Source organism: Ranitomeya variabilis, chromosome 2 (genome assembly GCF_051348905.1).
Source record: "Ranitomeya variabilis isolate aRanVar5 chromosome 2, aRanVar5.hap1, whole genome shotgun sequence".
NCBI classification, from domain to species: domain Eukaryota; kingdom Metazoa; phylum Chordata; class Amphibia; order Anura; family Dendrobatidae; genus Ranitomeya; species Ranitomeya variabilis.
Window position 1 is genome coordinate 1,000,418,293 of NC_135233.1, and position 16,774 is coordinate 1,000,435,066.

General features: G+C 43.6%; 2 protein-coding genes across 11 annotated transcripts in view; one reads left to right on the forward strand and one right to left on the reverse strand.

The window, feature by feature from the left end:
• SLC19A3 (solute carrier family 19 member 3) overlaps positions 1-3,050 on the forward strand; it is a 51,410-nt gene extending 48,360 nt beyond the window's left edge. Inside the window, exon 5 of the mRNA XM_077291162.1 lies at positions 170-3,050. Coding sequence (XP_077147277.1) covers positions 170-310 — 141 coding nt within the window. The 3' untranslated portion in view covers positions 311-3,050. The remainder of the gene's footprint in view (positions 1-169) is intronic.
• A 64-nt stretch (positions 3,051-3,114) lies between these two features.
• AGFG1 (ArfGAP with FG repeats 1) overlaps positions 3,115-16,774 on the reverse strand; it is a 64,876-nt gene continuing 51,216 nt past the window's right edge. For 2 of the 10 annotated variants that reach the window (XM_077291157.1, XM_077291152.1), the window contains 6 exons: positions 15,694-15,770; positions 15,428-15,511; positions 13,751-13,852; positions 5,738-5,890; positions 5,553-5,644; positions 3,115-3,756 (listed from right to left, as the gene is read on the reverse strand). In XM_077291157.1, coding sequence (XP_077147272.1) covers positions 3,697-3,756; positions 5,553-5,644; positions 5,738-5,890; positions 13,751-13,852; positions 15,428-15,511; positions 15,694-15,770 — 568 coding nt within the window. In that variant the 3' untranslated portion in view covers positions 3,115-3,696. Of the gene's footprint in view, positions 3,757-5,552; positions 5,645-5,737; positions 5,906-10,842; positions 11,497-13,750; positions 13,853-15,427; positions 15,512-15,693; positions 15,771-16,774 lie in introns of those variants that run through there. The other 8 variants (XM_077291156.1, XM_077291151.1, XM_077291154.1 and 5 more) reach the window with 5 other exon arrangements.

Below are 16,774 nucleotides of genomic sequence, written 5' to 3' on the forward strand. Positions count from 1 at the left end.
GATGAAAATTGATTTCTATTTCAAACTACCTCTTTAATCAGTCATTAATATTAAAATTCCAAAAGAGCATCTGACCTATAATGTCTACAGTAGTCCTTTAATCTTTGAATTATAGTTCCTGACTGCATCTAGGAGCTCACATCAGTCATTCTTTTGTTTCCTTCTTCAGTTTCTGGTGTATGGAAGTTACTTTGCAGTCATTGCGGGAATATTCTTCATCAGGAGTTTGTATATTTTAATATCATATCACAAAAGGAAGCAAAAGGAAAATACCCCGGGTCAAGACATGAAAGCGGAGACTAATTTTTAATGGACTTGAAGGACTGCGGAATCTCGTGATCAGGAGCATCAGGCGGTGACGGTGCCCTGGGACAGAACACACACATCACGGATTACAGAGGTGTTACTGTACAGAGACAAAAATGGAGACACTGGGGCCTAAAATCTTTGGTGGAGAATGAGATGATAAAGATTTTTGTGCTAAAGATCAGTGATGAGCGAATGTGCTTGGATAAGGTGTTATCTGAGCATGCTTGGGTGCTAATAGAGTGTCATCAGCATGCTCAAAAAGTATGCTAGAGTCCCCGCAGCTGTTCAACAGCCACAACACATGCAGGGATTGCCTATTCAACAGCTGCGAGACATGCAGCCGCGGGGACTCGAACATATTATTTGCGCACCCCAAAGTCCCTGAGTTAGCACCCGTGCATGCTCAGATTACAGCTTATCCCAGTACGTTCAGTCATCACTTCTAAAAATGTTATGATAAAAAAAACACTTTTTTTGTGCCATATTGCAGTTTATTTTTTCTCTTTAAAGTCAGGGCTGTGGAGTCGGAGTCAGCAGAAATAATAATAATTAAAAAAAAAAAAAAGCCGTATCCATTAATATTAACTAACATTTTTAGAAATGTTGATATATTTTATATATCAATTTGTAGGTTTCTCTTGCTACCTGTAAAATATAATAGTGATGATACAGTTTCACTACAGTGAATTTATTAATTATTGGTAACTCATGTAGAACACAAATCAGATAATGGAAAAATAAGTCATCAATTCCTTTTCTTGCTGACTTCACAGCCATGACCCATGTCCTATGCCGCTATCATTGACATTGCTGTATCTATATTGTGCCCTGCTGTACAGGAGACTGCACACGTCTGTGCGCAGTAGGCGTTACCAATGTCACAAACTGCTGTCGGTGGAATGTGCCGTCTTGTAATATTCCAGGAAAATTGTGGCCTCCACTTTTGTTACTGCGGGGCAGAAGATCATAGAACAAAACGAAGAAAGCAAATTTTACTTTCCCATACAAAGTCAATATACGCTGGACCTAAAAGTGTGTCATGTAAGTGACACTGTCACATTGTCACATAATGTAGGTTACAACCAAAATATTAATGGAAAAGGCAAAAAGAGAAATCTTGCTAAACCATTGTAGCCTGAAATCCCATGTATACATAATGGCACAGACTCTGCATACCGGGGGCACAGCGTGGGTATATTCACTGATCACCTGTATTACTGCGGGTAGCACCTCTCTACAGTACAATGGGGTACTGCCCTTTACCTGTGCCAGGTTCAACCGCCCATCAATACAAATGGGGACTAGATTTTATTTTTCTGGTATACCGTGTGATGTACAGGACCCTGAAGATGCTCTCGGCCTCAACAGAAAAAGTGACTTCGAGAACACACATCACATATAGCTAACTTTTTTATGTAAGAACTTGCTGAATCTATTACTTACCTTTTTTACTTACATTTTCTGTTTTTTTATTATTTTGGGTTACATTTTTGTTGCTTTAAAACCAAATTACCAGTTTTCCATAGAGCGATGGTTTCAATGTATTAAAGGGGTGTCCTCAAGTTCTTAAATTGCTTCAAATAGACAACATGAAAATAAGCAAGTTTGCAATTTACTTGCTTTTTTGATCTGTGGTTATTCTGTTCCAATAAAATATTTTGGGGCAGATGCAAAGCTTTTATGCCACAAAAGTGGCATAAAGGCTTTCAAAAGTTGCAAAAATTGAAAATACCACTTTAAAAGGGAATGTGTCAGCAAGTTTGTACTGTTTAATCTGAGAGCAGCATAATATAGGGCACAAGAGCCCGATTCCAAGGATGTGTCACTTATTAGGTCGTGTACTGTAGTTTCAATACAAACAGTGTTTTAATCACCAGGAGATTATCAGCACAGGACTCTCTCACACATGCCCAGCAGTCCAGCTAATCTCTAACTCCGCCCCACACCACTGATTGGCAGCTTCATGTGTACTCACTAATCAGGGAGGGGTGGGGGCGGGGTTACACTTAGCTCCACTACATCAAATGGGGATTCTATCAAAGCTACAACACAGCCTAATAAGTGGCACAGCGCTGGAATCAGGCTTTCTTGCCCAATATTATGCTGCGCTCAGATTCCCTTTAAGCTTACAAATTGTCATCCTGAAATTTATTAAGGGGTTGTGTAGGCAGATTCACCCACCTGATCTGACATTTAGTTATAAACTTGCCCCTGCATAACACATTTTGCCACGGGCTACAGTGGATGTGCTGATCATTTGGAAAATGAACGAACTGGTATTTGTAGTCCGGCCTTTGGGTGTATTAAGTTTAGAATATTGAACGTCTTCAGTGATCAGTATTTTGTTATTATTTTCTGTGAGTATGTGTAAGCCGAATCCAGGAGTGGGTGATAAATACAGAAGTGGTGACGTTTTTCTATTATACTTTTCCTCTGATTGTTCCACTCCTGATTTTTGGCTTACAAATACTGAGGTAAATACTGAACGTGTGAACGTGGCCTTAAAAATCTTTGTGCAATGTAATTGGACGTGTATGGTGCGATTCTGTAAATGACGTCTTGTATAAACGACAAACGATCATTTATCGCGCGATTGACATCATGTGTATAGGACCCTTAAGGCGATTTCCAGCCCCTTTCGTACTGTAACTTGAAGGAGCACTCTTAATCATATGCTACCAAAAAAATAAAAAAAAATGTATCACACCACCACCATTTTTCTAATATTTTAATATTTTTTCACCTGCAAACTGTAGCAAAACATCATTAGTTTTATTATGCAGAAATAAATCCTCAGTATGGAGATTTTTAGGCGTATAGAAATGAATAGCTTTATTGGGCAAAATAAACGTTTGTGGGATTTTTTTTCCATTTTTTCAGTGAATAAAATTGATACATTTTCATTGAACTCCCACATCCCTTTAAGCCAAATTGCTAAAATTCTTGAATTCTTTTCCGGTTACACGGTGGACTCGCAGACCCACTTTGCTCTTCCACATAGCATAAAGTGTTAGGAGTTAGAAATACTGATATGAATAATTATCTAGTCCCTAAGAAAAAAAAATATATATATACAGTACTGCAGCTTAATGAATATGGAATCTGCAATAACTTACCAAATGTAATATACATGATATGCCCTCAATTAGCCCCTTGGCTGCCAAACACTTCGAGGCAGTCAAAGGATTGAATGATAAAGAAAAGGCTTCCCAATTGCACATATTACCTTGTTTTTCTTCCTTTTTTTTGTTTAAATACAAAAAACCTATAGTTGCGGCTCTGAAAGAACTCCCTGTGTTTAAAGCTTACGCTGGTCAAACAAGACGAACAGTGCAAGAGGCAGGACATGTACGGTGATGCCTGGTAAGCTCCTGTGTGAGTCTAAGGCTATAAGAAAGGATTTGTCGATGAACTTCCTGCTGGAAACTGTCCCGAGGGTGCCCCGGCCTGCAAAAAGGAAGAAAAAAAGAAAGTCATGGATCGGAAAACCAAAGATTTCATACCAATCTGACATTCTTTTAATGGACTAACATAATGGTCACTAACAATATCTGCATCACCCACACTGCCGGGTGAAACCTTGCACCTGTGCAGAGAAATCGCAGCTCTATGCTTTGCCCTACTGCGGGTAGAGAAGAAAACATAAGTGCGCATGATAGTTTTAGTTGATAAAGGACAATACGGGTGACAGGTTCCCTTTAAATCGGTGCCTTTGCTGCTGTGATCACAGGACTTTCTTAACTTGCACAGTTTGCTGTACAGACAACCTTTTTGGTTAAAATGGTCAAGGTTTTTTATATCAATCTTGTGAGCCTTCGCGGGCAGGGTCCGCTCTCCTCCTGTACCCAGTTATGACTTGTATTGTTTAAGATTATTGTACCTGTTTTTATTATGTATACCCCTCCTCACATGTAAAGCGCCATGGAATAAATGGCGCTATAACAATAAATAATAATCTTTATCTCTATTAAGAGGTTTGAGCCAAGTTTTGACGTTATCCCTTATCTGTAGGATGGAGATATCTTAAAGATCACTGGGACGAACGCAAATCCCAAAAATGGGGCCCTGACTTAGAGTCAAGCATGTGTACCTCCACTCCATTCATTCTTGGCAGGACTGCCAGAAAAAGCCAAGATCATCACTTGGCTATGCCAGGCAGTCTAAGACAGGATGAATGAAGTATATCCGACCTCTACCTGATTCACATGGGGCTCTTCAGATGACCATTCTGACAACCAGTGGGGATCAGGACGTCTCACCTTATCCTATAGGTAAGCTATAATATCACAATAGTTCACAACGAAAAACAAAAAACCCGAACAAATATCCAGTACTTTAAATAAAGAGAATGTTTATTTGAGGATACATAAACCATAAGGAGGGGTGGGAAGGTACCTTGCAGAGTAGCATCGCTTGGAAAACTGATTGACAGGTTGGTCACACTTGTCAAACATAGTGTTTGACAAGTGTGACCAACTTTTTACTATTGATGCTGCCTATGCAGCATCAATAGTAAAAGATCTAATGTTAAAAATAAAAAAATAGAAAAATGGTTATTCTCACCTCCCGACGTCACCCGATCTCCTCAGCGGTGCACGCGGCGGCTGGGATGATGTGTGCGAAGGACCTGGGATGACGTCATGGTCACACGACGTCATCCCAGGTCCTTCGCACACAGCATCCCTGGGAACGGAAGCTGCTGCGTGCACCACTGAGAGGCGGGAGGACTCCGGGGGCCATCGTAAGGTGAGTATATCATGATTTTTTCTTTTCTTTTCTTTTTTTTTTTTTTTTTTAAACAGTGATATGGTGCCCAGTCCTTCTGAGTCTCCTCTCTTCCACCCTGGGTACAATCAGCACATGATCCGCTTACTTCCCGCATGGTGGGCATAGCCCCATGCAGGAAGTAAGCGGATCAATGCACTCCTATGTGTGCGGAATCCCCGCGATTCCGCAAATGAATGAACATGCTGCGTTTTTTTCCGGAATGCGATTCCGCTCAGCAAAAAAAATGCAGCATGAGCATACAAAATGCGGATTGCATTCTTTTAATAGGATGCTTAATGTGAGCGTTTTTTTCGCGGTTTTATTGCGTTTTTATAGCGAAAAAACACGAAAAAAACGCGAAAAATCCGGAACGTGTGCACACAGCCTTAAGGAGGAAGTAAAGGGTTGTGATAATTTAATGTTCCTCCTACTATGTCCCAATACTAAAGTGAATGAAAATACCTAAAAACACTTACCATGAAAGGATTACTAGAGACTGCAGGAGCTGCAACCTGTCCAAATGGAGTAACCACCGACTTTGCTGGACCAAAAACACCAAAACCAGCTCCTTACAGAAAAGAAAAGACAGAGAAAACCAATAAAGATATTGCAGCGAGTTGAAGTCCATTGAGGTTTGCTGTTGCTGAAGCTCATACAGTACCTTGTATATTACCATTAGGTTGCTGGGAGAAAGCAGTCTGTTGGGGGAAGGCCGTCTGAGGGGGGAATGCAGGCTGATGAAAAGTGCCGCTATAGCTGGTAGGAAGACTGTACGGTGCCGATGTCCCGAAACCAGCGGGCATGCTTAGCGAGGCTGTTCCAAAAGAAGCTGTTTCAGATACAACCAATAGATACATTAGGACGCATAAGAGCAGCAGATGCCCAAGCCAGGACTCATAAATGTACTTTTATGAGCGTGGACGTCCCTAATAAATAATAATAAAACGGTCTTGAACTTTACCAAGCTGGATGAAACAGAGGGAGGTAAAGACTACTGCCACTAACGCGAACACATTGAGCTGATTGGCTGGGTTGGTGACATGTACGCACTTACTTTCTATGTAAAGACTTCTATTATCATGTATTTCATACAGTCACCACTAGAGGGAGCATACTGCTTGCTACACAGAATTAGCTCCCTCTAGTGGTGGCTGCAGCAGGTCATTCTTTACATCTTTGCCTATGTGGGGAATTTGGAGTTCTGCTATGTAAAAATGGGCTCTGTTCACTACTGAAATTAAGCAATGAAGGACTAACAAAATTCCTGTTAAAAATGCCTATTTACATTATTTTAAATAAACCCAATTTTCATAATAACTTAAGAATATATGATGCCTAAATACCTTTTTTTGTCAAATTCATCCACAAAATTGTTAAAAAAAACAAATGTTTCTTTTATACATCTTATATTGATGAAAAAATATGATGTAATTACTAGGTAGTACAGGGTTCCCACCAACACCTATAATAAGGAATTAAGGGTGTGCCCACAAAGGAAAGTGCACCAAACATTTTCCATCTCAATTTATAAAAAAAATAATTTAAAGTTCCCTGTACTGCTCTCACTTGGCACTTCAGATACCCACTGAACTGTGCCCATGTCGGTCTCGTATAACCTGGACCCCAGCGTTAATTGCTCATGTGATCGCTGCAGCCGCTAATCAGAGATCCCAGCCTGCACCGACATCAGCACGGGACCAGTCCAGGGGCCGCTGCAGTCAGTAAAGCCAAGGCCGGCCATAGTTTTGGTTTTTTTGTGTATTTTTATTTTGCAAGACCTGTTCCAAACAATTTGGCAATTTGGTCCAGTTTTTCATGGATTTGCTTTGCAAATATTCTGCATCAAATTTGTAAAAAATAAAAATAAAAATAAAAAAAACACTTAATGGGTGGTCCGATGGCACAATCATTTATCTCCTAGCTCCCTATCTAATTAGTCCCATAATCTGAGCTATTTTCTAATATACCTGCTTTAAAAATTCCCTACCGTTCTTTAACTACAGGGTGGGCTATTTATATGGATACACCTAAATAAAATGGGAATGGTTGGGATATCAACTTCCTGTTTGTGGCACACTAGTATATGGGATGGGAAAAACTTTTCAAGATGGTGGTGACCATGGCGGCCATGTTGAATCCGGCCATTTTGGATCCAACTTTATTTTTTCCAAGGGGAAGAGGGTCATGTGACGCATCAAACTTATTGAGAATTTTGGTGGCGCAGTGGTTAGCAGTGCAGCCTTGCAGCGCTGGAGTCCTGGGTTCAAACCCCACCAAGGACAACATCTGCAAGAAGTTTGTATGTTCTCCCAGTGTTTGCGTGGGTTTCCTCTGGGTACTCCGGTTTCCTCCCAAAAGACATACTAATAGGGAATTTAGATTGTGAGCCCCATCAGGGACAGCGATGATAATGTGTGCAAACTGTAAAGCGCTGCGGAATATGTTGGCGCTATATAAAAATAAAGAGGATTATTAATATTATTATTATTATTATTATTAAAAACAATGGTGTGCTTGGTTTTAATGTAACTTTATTCTTTCATGAGTTATTTACAAGTTTCCCTTTGTTTACAGCCATTGACATGTCGCAGAGGATAACACGTGAGGAGCGGATAGAAATTGTGTTGATGTCTGGTGAACGCAGTACCCGGGTCATTTGCATTGAAATCTGCTGCAGACACCCTACGCAAGAAAACGGCCACCATTCCCATGTTATTTAGGAGTATCCATATACATGGCCCACCCAAAAAAGTTTGCCTCATCTCTGAACATAATGTTCTGTGTAAACTGAGGGTCCTGTTCCAATTTTTGTTTTGCCCATTCTGCAGATTCAGCGCGCCAATCTGGCACCAGTCGAACATCCCTTTGGTGGATATTAGCTACTCACAAATGGCACCTTACAAAATCCAGCTGCTGCAGCACCTCAACGAGGATGACCCAGATCGGGGCGCTGAATCTGCAGAATGGGCAAAACAAAAATTGGAACAGGACCCTCCGTTTACACAGAACATTATGACCCACCCTGTACACTGACCAATTTTTTATTTTAATTTATTTCCGGTCTGATGATGATTCATTTGAGTATCACCAGTGCATGCTGGGATACGGAAATTAAGCATCATCAGGGCATACCTCCCAACCGTCCCGATTTCAGCGGGACAGTCCCGCTTTGGCACCGGGGTCCCGCTGTCCCGCTTCGGGCATTTAAAATCCCGAATTTGCGGCCGCCGGTGAAGCCCCGCCCACTTCCGGGACGTAGAGAGAGCCGTTTTTTTTTTCTTATACATGCTGGGTCTCCTCCCGACCGATCCCTCCCCCGCCCCCTGTGTGTGCGGCGCTGCCACGCTGAGGAAGAGAGCCAGCAGCGATCAAGATGAGAGGTCAGCGACTCACTTCCTCCTGTGTGTGCACGGAGCTCCGGCGTCTCCTGCTCTTAGCTGCTATCCCGGCAGAGAAGGAGAGACGGGGGAGGTGCCGGGACAGTGCAGAGCTGTGAGCAGCCGGAGATACTGAAGAGCTGCAGTGCACATGGCCAGATCAGCCGCCCCTGCACCACAGAGGAGATTGTGTGTGTGTGTGTGTGTGTGTGTGTGTGTGTGTGTGTGAGATGTGTGATGCTGCATTTGTGTGTGTGTCATGTGTGTATGAGGTATCTGGTGTGTGTGATGGCTGGGTGTGTGTGTGTGTGATGGCTGGGTGTGTGTGTGTGATGGCTGGGTGTGTGTGTGTGATGGCTGTGTGTGTGTGTGATGGCTGGGTGTGTGTGTGTGTGATGGCTGGGTGTGTGTGTGTGATGGCTGTGTGTGTGTGTGTGATGGCTGTGTGTGTGTGATGGCTGTGTGTGTGTGTGATGGCTGGGTGTGTGTGTGTGATGGCTGGGTGTGTGTGTGATGGCTGGGTGTGTGTGTGTGATGGCTGGGTGTGTGTGTGTGATGGCTGGGTGTGTGTGTGTGATGGCTGGGTGTGTGTGTGTGATGGCTGGGTGTGTGTGTGTGATGGCTGGGTGTGTGTGTGTGATGGCTGGGTGTGTGTGTGTGATGGCTGGGGGTGTGTGTGTGATGGCTGGGGGTGTGTGTGATGGCTGGGGGTGTGTGTGTGATGGCTGGGGGTGTGTGTGTGTGTGTGTGATGGCTGGGTGTGTGTGTGTGTGATGGCTGGGTGTGTGTGATGGCTGCGTGTGTGTGTGATGGCTGCATGTGTGTGATGGCTGCGTGTGTGTGTGTGATGGCTGCGTGTGTGTGTGTGATGGCTGCGTGTGTGTGTGTGATGGCTGCATGTGTGTGATGGCTGCGTGTGTGTGTGTGTGTGATGGCTGCGTGTGTGTGTGTGTGATGGCTGCGTGTGTGTGTGTGTGATGGCTGCGTGTGTGTGTGATGACTGCGTGTGTGTGATGACTGCGTGTGTGTGTGATGGCTGTGTGTGTGATGGCTGCGTGTGTGTGTGATGACTGCGTGTGTGTGTGATGGCTGCGTGTGTGTGTGTGATGGCTGTGTGTGTGATGGCTGCATGTGTGATGCATTTGTGTCAAAGCTGCATGTGTTTGTGAGCTGCGTTTGTGATGCTGCGTGTGTATGTGTGATACTGTGTGTGTGATGCTGCATTTGTGTGAGCTGCGTGCCTGTATGTCATTATACAGTATGGAGAACTGTGGCCATAATACAGTATAGAGCATCATGTGGGGTCATTATACAGTATGGAGCATCATGTGCAGCCAGTATACAGTATGGAGCATCATGTGTGGTCATTATACAGTATGGAGCATCATGTGCGGTCATTATACAATATGGAGCATCATGTGCAGCCAGTATACAGTATGGAGCATCATGTGTGGTCATTATACAATATGGAGCATCATGTGCGGCCATTATACAGTATGGAGCATCATGTGCGGTCATTATACAGTATGGAGCATCATGTGCGGTCATTATACAGTATGGAGCATCATGTGCGGTCATTATACAGTATGGAGCATCATGTGCGGTCATTATACAGTATGGAGCATCATGTGCGGTCATTATACAGTATGGAGCATCATGTGCGGTCATTATACAGTATGGAGCATCATGTGTGGCCATATTTTTTTGTTTATAACTATTGTATATGAAACAGTGTGATCAGCAGTGCTAAATGGGTGTGCTTGGGACGTGGATATGGGTGTGACTAATTATGAATGGGTGTGGTCAGAGGCGTGGCCTAAAATTTACCGCGGCGCGCTTCGCGCGCCGCAAACTTTGTCCCTCTTTCCCATCTTCAAAAGTTGGGAGGTATGCATCAGGGGACAGAGGCAGCGGTGACAGTTTCATGGGCTGTGACGTCCCTGCCCTGTGCCTAGTGTCTCAACCTGTGCACAGTGCAGGCTGCGGGCTGTTGTCAGCTTAGGTGAAAAGTAATAAGCCGGCAGCAGAGCGGTGTCATTATAAACGGTGGGGCATGAGCCATCGCCGTCTCCTAAGACGATGTCACTGGTCTCTGCTGGGTATAGGGACACCTCTCACAGTCCCTGAAACAGGTGTGACTACCTCCCCGCTCCGAGGACGCTTCATTTTGAGTATCTCAGCATGCACTGGTGACACAAACAAATCGTCATCAGACCAGAAATAGAAAGAAAAAAAAAACACAATAGCAGTTACATAGGGAATTAGGAGAAAAATTAAATTTGCCTTAGGACCACTCCTTAAATAAATATAAAATAAACATAATATATATATATATATATATATATATATATATATATATATATATATATTTTATGAGTGTAAAACAATAATTGTTTGTTTGTCTGAAAAGTAATTTTCATTCTCCCAGGATATTTGCGCAGCATCTTTCAGTGCTCGCTTAGTTGGAGTCTGTCCATACAGAACCAGGGAGCGGTGGTAATCCTGCTGGTGGAGTAGCCTCCTTGTTTCTGATATTAGAAGTGAAATAACAAGTGGTTTCATAGCAGAGAAAGACCCAAGCGGCCCCTCATACCACCATGTGATTGTGGCTGCTGTATGACACCCAGACAATGTCATCCCAACCACAAACACGGGGAAGAGGAGAACAATGGCGCAGTGAACTGAAAATATTTCTGCTCTTAGAGCGCCGCGCCGTATGAGTGACCGCTTTACAATAAATGCTATAAAGCTACATCACAAGCACCACTTGGACCCTTACAAACATGCACAGTGTGAACGGGTCAATGCATTTATCTAAAGGAATTCACACAGACAAAAAAAAAAAACAGATCACAACAAAATAAAGAATCGCTCCAGTAGACTACGACCTATTCAGACAGGCGCATGCTCATACGTTTCCACACACAGGGAATGAAACATAGGGAACTGCAACAGGAAATCCTGGGTAGAAACATGAGACGATCACCTGTGTTTATAGTCTGGCATGCGAATGGGAAGACTGGGAATGCCCTTGGAAAGAAAACTGAGACATTGCAGGGAGCATTAACCATCAGAAACTGAGTGAGTGCAGTCAGATCTACATACTAAGGAGACAAAACCTGCAGAGTGCAGCCTTTAGATTTATGACCAAAGACACAGTAAAGGGGATCTGTCAGCAGGTTTCTGCCATGTAATCTGAGAGCAGCATGAGCCCGCACCCAGACAGTTGACCGAGTGCAGCAGTTGAGGTTGAATCACAGTTTTCTCAGCTGCAGATCTAGCAGAGCTGGGAATGCGGAGCCTGTATAACCGTGCTCACACTGCTGATAGGAAGCTTTGAGCATACTGTACCTAGAAAACTTCCTATCAGCGGTGGGGGCAGGGTTGGACTAGAAGGCACGAGGAAGCTTGTCCTGCAGTGATAGTTTCCAGCTGAGGAAACACTGAATTTATTCAAACAGAAAAACACAAACTAGTGAGGGACACATCACTGGAATTAGAGTCTCTGCTCTAACATCACGCCACTCTCAGAACACAGCAAAAACATGACGGCAGATTACCTTCAAATGGTTATTAAAAAATCGCAAGTTATCTCCCATCCATTGCATAGGGAAGAACGTTCTGATTGCGGGAGTCTGACCATTGAAAACCCCAGCAATCCTAGGATTGAGGCTCGGAAACCTCCAAGTACAGCACTTGGTTTTCTAGACAATCCCAAACACAATGAATAATATATAGCTTTCTCATCTCCACTCGATTGAAGATGGGGCCCAGGTCTCAGGATTGACGGGGCTCCTAGCAGTCAGCCCCCCGCTCTCCCCAGCGATCAGCGAGTTATCTACTATTCTATGGATAGGGAGAACTTGCCATTTTGGGAATGTCCGTTCAAAGAGGTTAGCCCATGATCAACACATCACTTTAGTGGGGGTCTTAGTACTTGGATGCCTGCTGATCACAAGAAGAGGGTCCTCGAGATCCCTGACTGAATGGAGCAACTGTCAAGCTGCACTCAACAGTATAAGACTGCTGGGGATAGCAGAGTGCAGCAATCAGCCATTTCCAGCAGTCAATAGATGGCAAAGGATTTTACATGTTCAACCACTGATCCATTAAGACGTGGGACTCCGGACAGCCTTCTTGTGATTTCTAGGAATGCCACTGTTCAGACACGTGAAGAGATAATAAGTGTCAAACTTGGGCCAACCACTTTAATCGGTAATCCCCACAACAACAAAAAGGGGTTAGGCCATGTTCACATGTCCAGTAATCATCCACTAGAACAGATCCAGCAGCAACCCTTCGACAAAAAAAAAAAAAAAAAAATCGTTTTGTAGAGAATTTTTTATATCCAGCAGAATTTTTTTTTTTTTTAACATTGAAATCTATGGAAAACAGATTTGTTAAATAATTATCTGTTTTCTTATATTTGAAATGGATCCAGTAAGCAAAAAAACAGATCCTATACAAATGAAAGAAAAACAGATGCCAAATTAGCGGATCAGTTTTAAGACTTCAATGTAGAAACAAAAAAAAAACAAAAAAAAACTGATCAGTTTTTTTTTTAGCCGTACAATAAAGTTCTGCCTGCACACCTTTTTTGGCAACGGGTTGCAGCTGATGGTTACTAGACAGGAGGACATTGCCTTTCCTTGTCCATGGACTGCATCCGGCGGCATGGTGCAGACTCTCATCCAATTGAGGTGTAGCCCCAAACGCAGCCCATGGAGAACACTGGATTTTAATCCCATACAACCCCTTTAAGTTTGCAACCTTTAGAAATATAAGGGGTTTTGTTTTATTGTTTTGTTTTTTAAACATGTCTGTCTGAGAAGAAACCCAGTATGTGTGCTAGTGATGTCTGAGACTATGTCTGCCACGCTTGGTGTGTCCCATGGCTGCACAATGTCACCCTCAGTGTCGCTACGGCTTCCTTTGGTCCATGCCATTTTGTAAAAGGTTTATCAAGTCCTCATAATCCCAGGACAGGAGCTTTGCAAATAAATTTATGAAATGCTTGGATGAAAAAAAAAAAAAAAAAAAAGTGCAAATGGTGAGATTTGTAGACTTACAGGTGCCATCACAAGCCTTACAACAAACTAGCCAAAGTTCAACATTTCACATTAATATAAGACAAACACCAATATGCAAATAAATGAGATGGATTGATAAAGGATTCCATGCTGTGATAGGTAATGAAAAGTAAGGAGCTGCACATAACGTGAATGCCCAGCTTTCTACAAAGCCAAGCATGGCATGCCATCAGCACCAGGGCTGCATACAACAGGCAGACTACTCACAGACATCCATGGCTCCTGCAGCTGTCGGTAGTCTGGTCGGGTGGAATGGGTGAAATTGGGCACCTGGGTAGTCCATCTCGGTCGTGTGACCATCACGGACTCCTGGTTGAGAATTTAAACAGTGGTCTTCCAAGGCTGGTATTTTGCTAGTACAGTACAGAGCAGGCATGCCAAATGTGAGGGAGGAAAGCTCCAGAGGAGCCATGGGAAGTGTTGGCATAACAAAGAGGTCTTCAATGCATGGTTTCAGCAAAATCTTCTGAAGAACACAACTTTATTTTTAAGTAAACCTGTCATGACTATTTTGGCAACCCAACCAATCACACGGGCATGTAGCAGGAAGGGGTCAGGTCATTCCCCAGTAAGTGTGTGATCCATTTAAAAATAGTTTTCAAAGCATTCCTGCACCATAAGAATCCGGTGACCATGGACATCAGGGTGTCTCTTTCACCTCTATCGCAGATTCGAGTAGAAGCTCAATAACCTTTCAGGGGACATGGCTGCTATGTTGTGACAATTATTATACCAGACTCTTAATCAGGATCACTCACAACATTTCATACGGCGCTGGAATGCTTGGAAAACAAATTTTGGCTCTGACTCCCAAATGGAGGTGACTATTACCCTACCAGACAGAACAGACCCGACTGACTATGATACAACTTAGAGGCCATGGAAAACAGTGCTATTGGGATCTGTGATGGTCCGGAAAGATGAAGCCCTAACACACCGGTATCGGTGGGATCAGTGAGTAGATCTGGGCCATCACCGATTACCCATGACGGGTGGTCTTGCTCTTTGGAAAATAAGCCAGGAGGCTGGGGGCGACTCTCAGATCACAGGAGGGCTCGGCCGAGTCATTGTGGGAGACTACTGATGGCTGAAGGATCCTTCGGCTAACAGCCATCTAATGTATATAGGAAGCTGGAGGGGGTAGAAATATCAGTAAATATCCTATTCAGGGGTTTTGCCACCAGAGATATTTATTCACAGGATCCACTCAGTTATTTACATTAGTCTCATGGACAAAGACTGGCGCAGTATCGATCCTGGTCGACCACGCAGCTCAATTCACTGCCAGAAGAACACGGGACTGAGATCCTCGCTCTCAGGATTCTTAGGGTGCCAATCTAAAATATATCTACAGTGATGGGATTAGAAGTAGGAAGGTTTCTGATTGTATTTATCATTTTTAGAAGTAGGTTGGTGTTTGAACAACTACGGACAAAACAATCAGCCTTACACACTGCAGTCCATATTGGCCACTGCAGCTGATGGTAGCGGTCATACCTGTGTAGATACACCGGGCGATGAATGAAATCTCTCCGGGAGCATTCAAACAAAAGGACTTTTGGCCATCTGTCCGCTGACTTCATTTCATAACATGGCCGTCTGTGATTGGTTGGTTAAAATGACCATTCGTTATGATTGAGAATGTAAATTTTCATCAACTAGCGTCTGGTGTGTTTAGGCGCCTTTACAGTCTATGCTGCGCCATGGTGCAATGTGTTAATGATTCCAGGACTAGTCCCCAGTGAGAAAAAAAAATGAATTTATAGTAGAAGGCTCTTCTATCTATGAGAAACCTGTGCAGCCATCACAGTAAGGAAGGCGACAATTCTAACAACCCCTAGATTGTCGGCATTTTTGGTGAATCATACATGACTCTCCCCATACCTGGAGGCGCTCGTCCATTTGTCTGGAACGGGTTCACAGCTGGTGCAACGGAAGCAGAAACAAAGGGGTTCGTAGAGGTAGGAGCTGGGAAAGGAACATAAAACGATTAGTAACCCTCGTATGTAATGTGTTATTCCAGTCTACGTACCGGAGATGGATTTGGTGGGATATAACTAGAGGCACGTTGTGTGGTTTTATCAGCTCGCTGTACACAGACATAGGGCTTCCACCAGGGCCCCTAATGGCAAAATCAAAAGGTCCCTTACCTCCAAAAGCTCCCGCCACTGATGGAGCAGGGTGTGTGTGCGCTGCCGGGACTGCAGCAGGGATCCCAAAAACATTGCTGGAAGAGACATGGAGATTGTCACACACATGAAAGAGGTCTGCTGCTTTCCAAGACTAGGCAGCTGTACTATCACTTTGGACAAAGTCAATTTTCACAGTTTCCTAGCTCAAAGCCCTAAGGGGATGTCTGAGGTTAGGAAGACTTTGCCTTGATTTTTCACAAAAGGCTGCCTCTTGTACACGGGTGGTGTCTGGTATTAAACCTCAACCTTACTCAGGCAAACTGGCCTGATTGCATCCTAATGTTTACTACATGTACACTATGGCTCCGATTTATCAACACTTCCGATTCTCACCCAAGTCTTGAGAAGGCCTGCTGCAGTAAGATGCTCCCGATTCATTAGGAGGCATGCCTATCTAGCCAAGTGCCGTGCGCCTCACCACAAATCTTATTCCAGTCAGTGACTGGAGTAAGATTTGTGGTGTAAGGAGCGCCACTGCTGGTCAAACTGAAGAGCGGGGATGGTCACGCTCCCGTCAGGCCCCAGCTTCACTCACTTTGCAGGAACTGAGCGAAACTGGAGTTAAGGCCTCCATAAATCCTAAAATGTTAGCATAGCTTTCTGTTGCTCCAAACATTTTGCAACTTTTCCAACTTTTTATGCCAAAATTCTGGGTGAAAATCTTTGATGAATCAGGCCCTATATGTATGATTGATATGGCTTCTGCACGTAGAAAACTCCCATCATTCTTGCCACATGGAGAGGTTAAAACAAAAATGGAATAAGGAATTTATCCCCACATATAAGCTCAGTGGTATTATCTGTCACTAGATGCCTCATATTAAGGATTACATTTAGGCAAATTAGCTGTCTGGCAAAATTCACCCATTAGGCTATGTGCACACTTTGCGGGGTTCTCCCGCAGCGGATTTGATAAATCTGCAGGGCAAAGCCGCTGCGGTTATCCCTGCAGATTTATCGCGGTTTGTTTTGCGGTTTCCGCTGCGGGTTTACTCCTATACTAGTGATGCTGCATATGCAGCAATATGCAGCATCAATA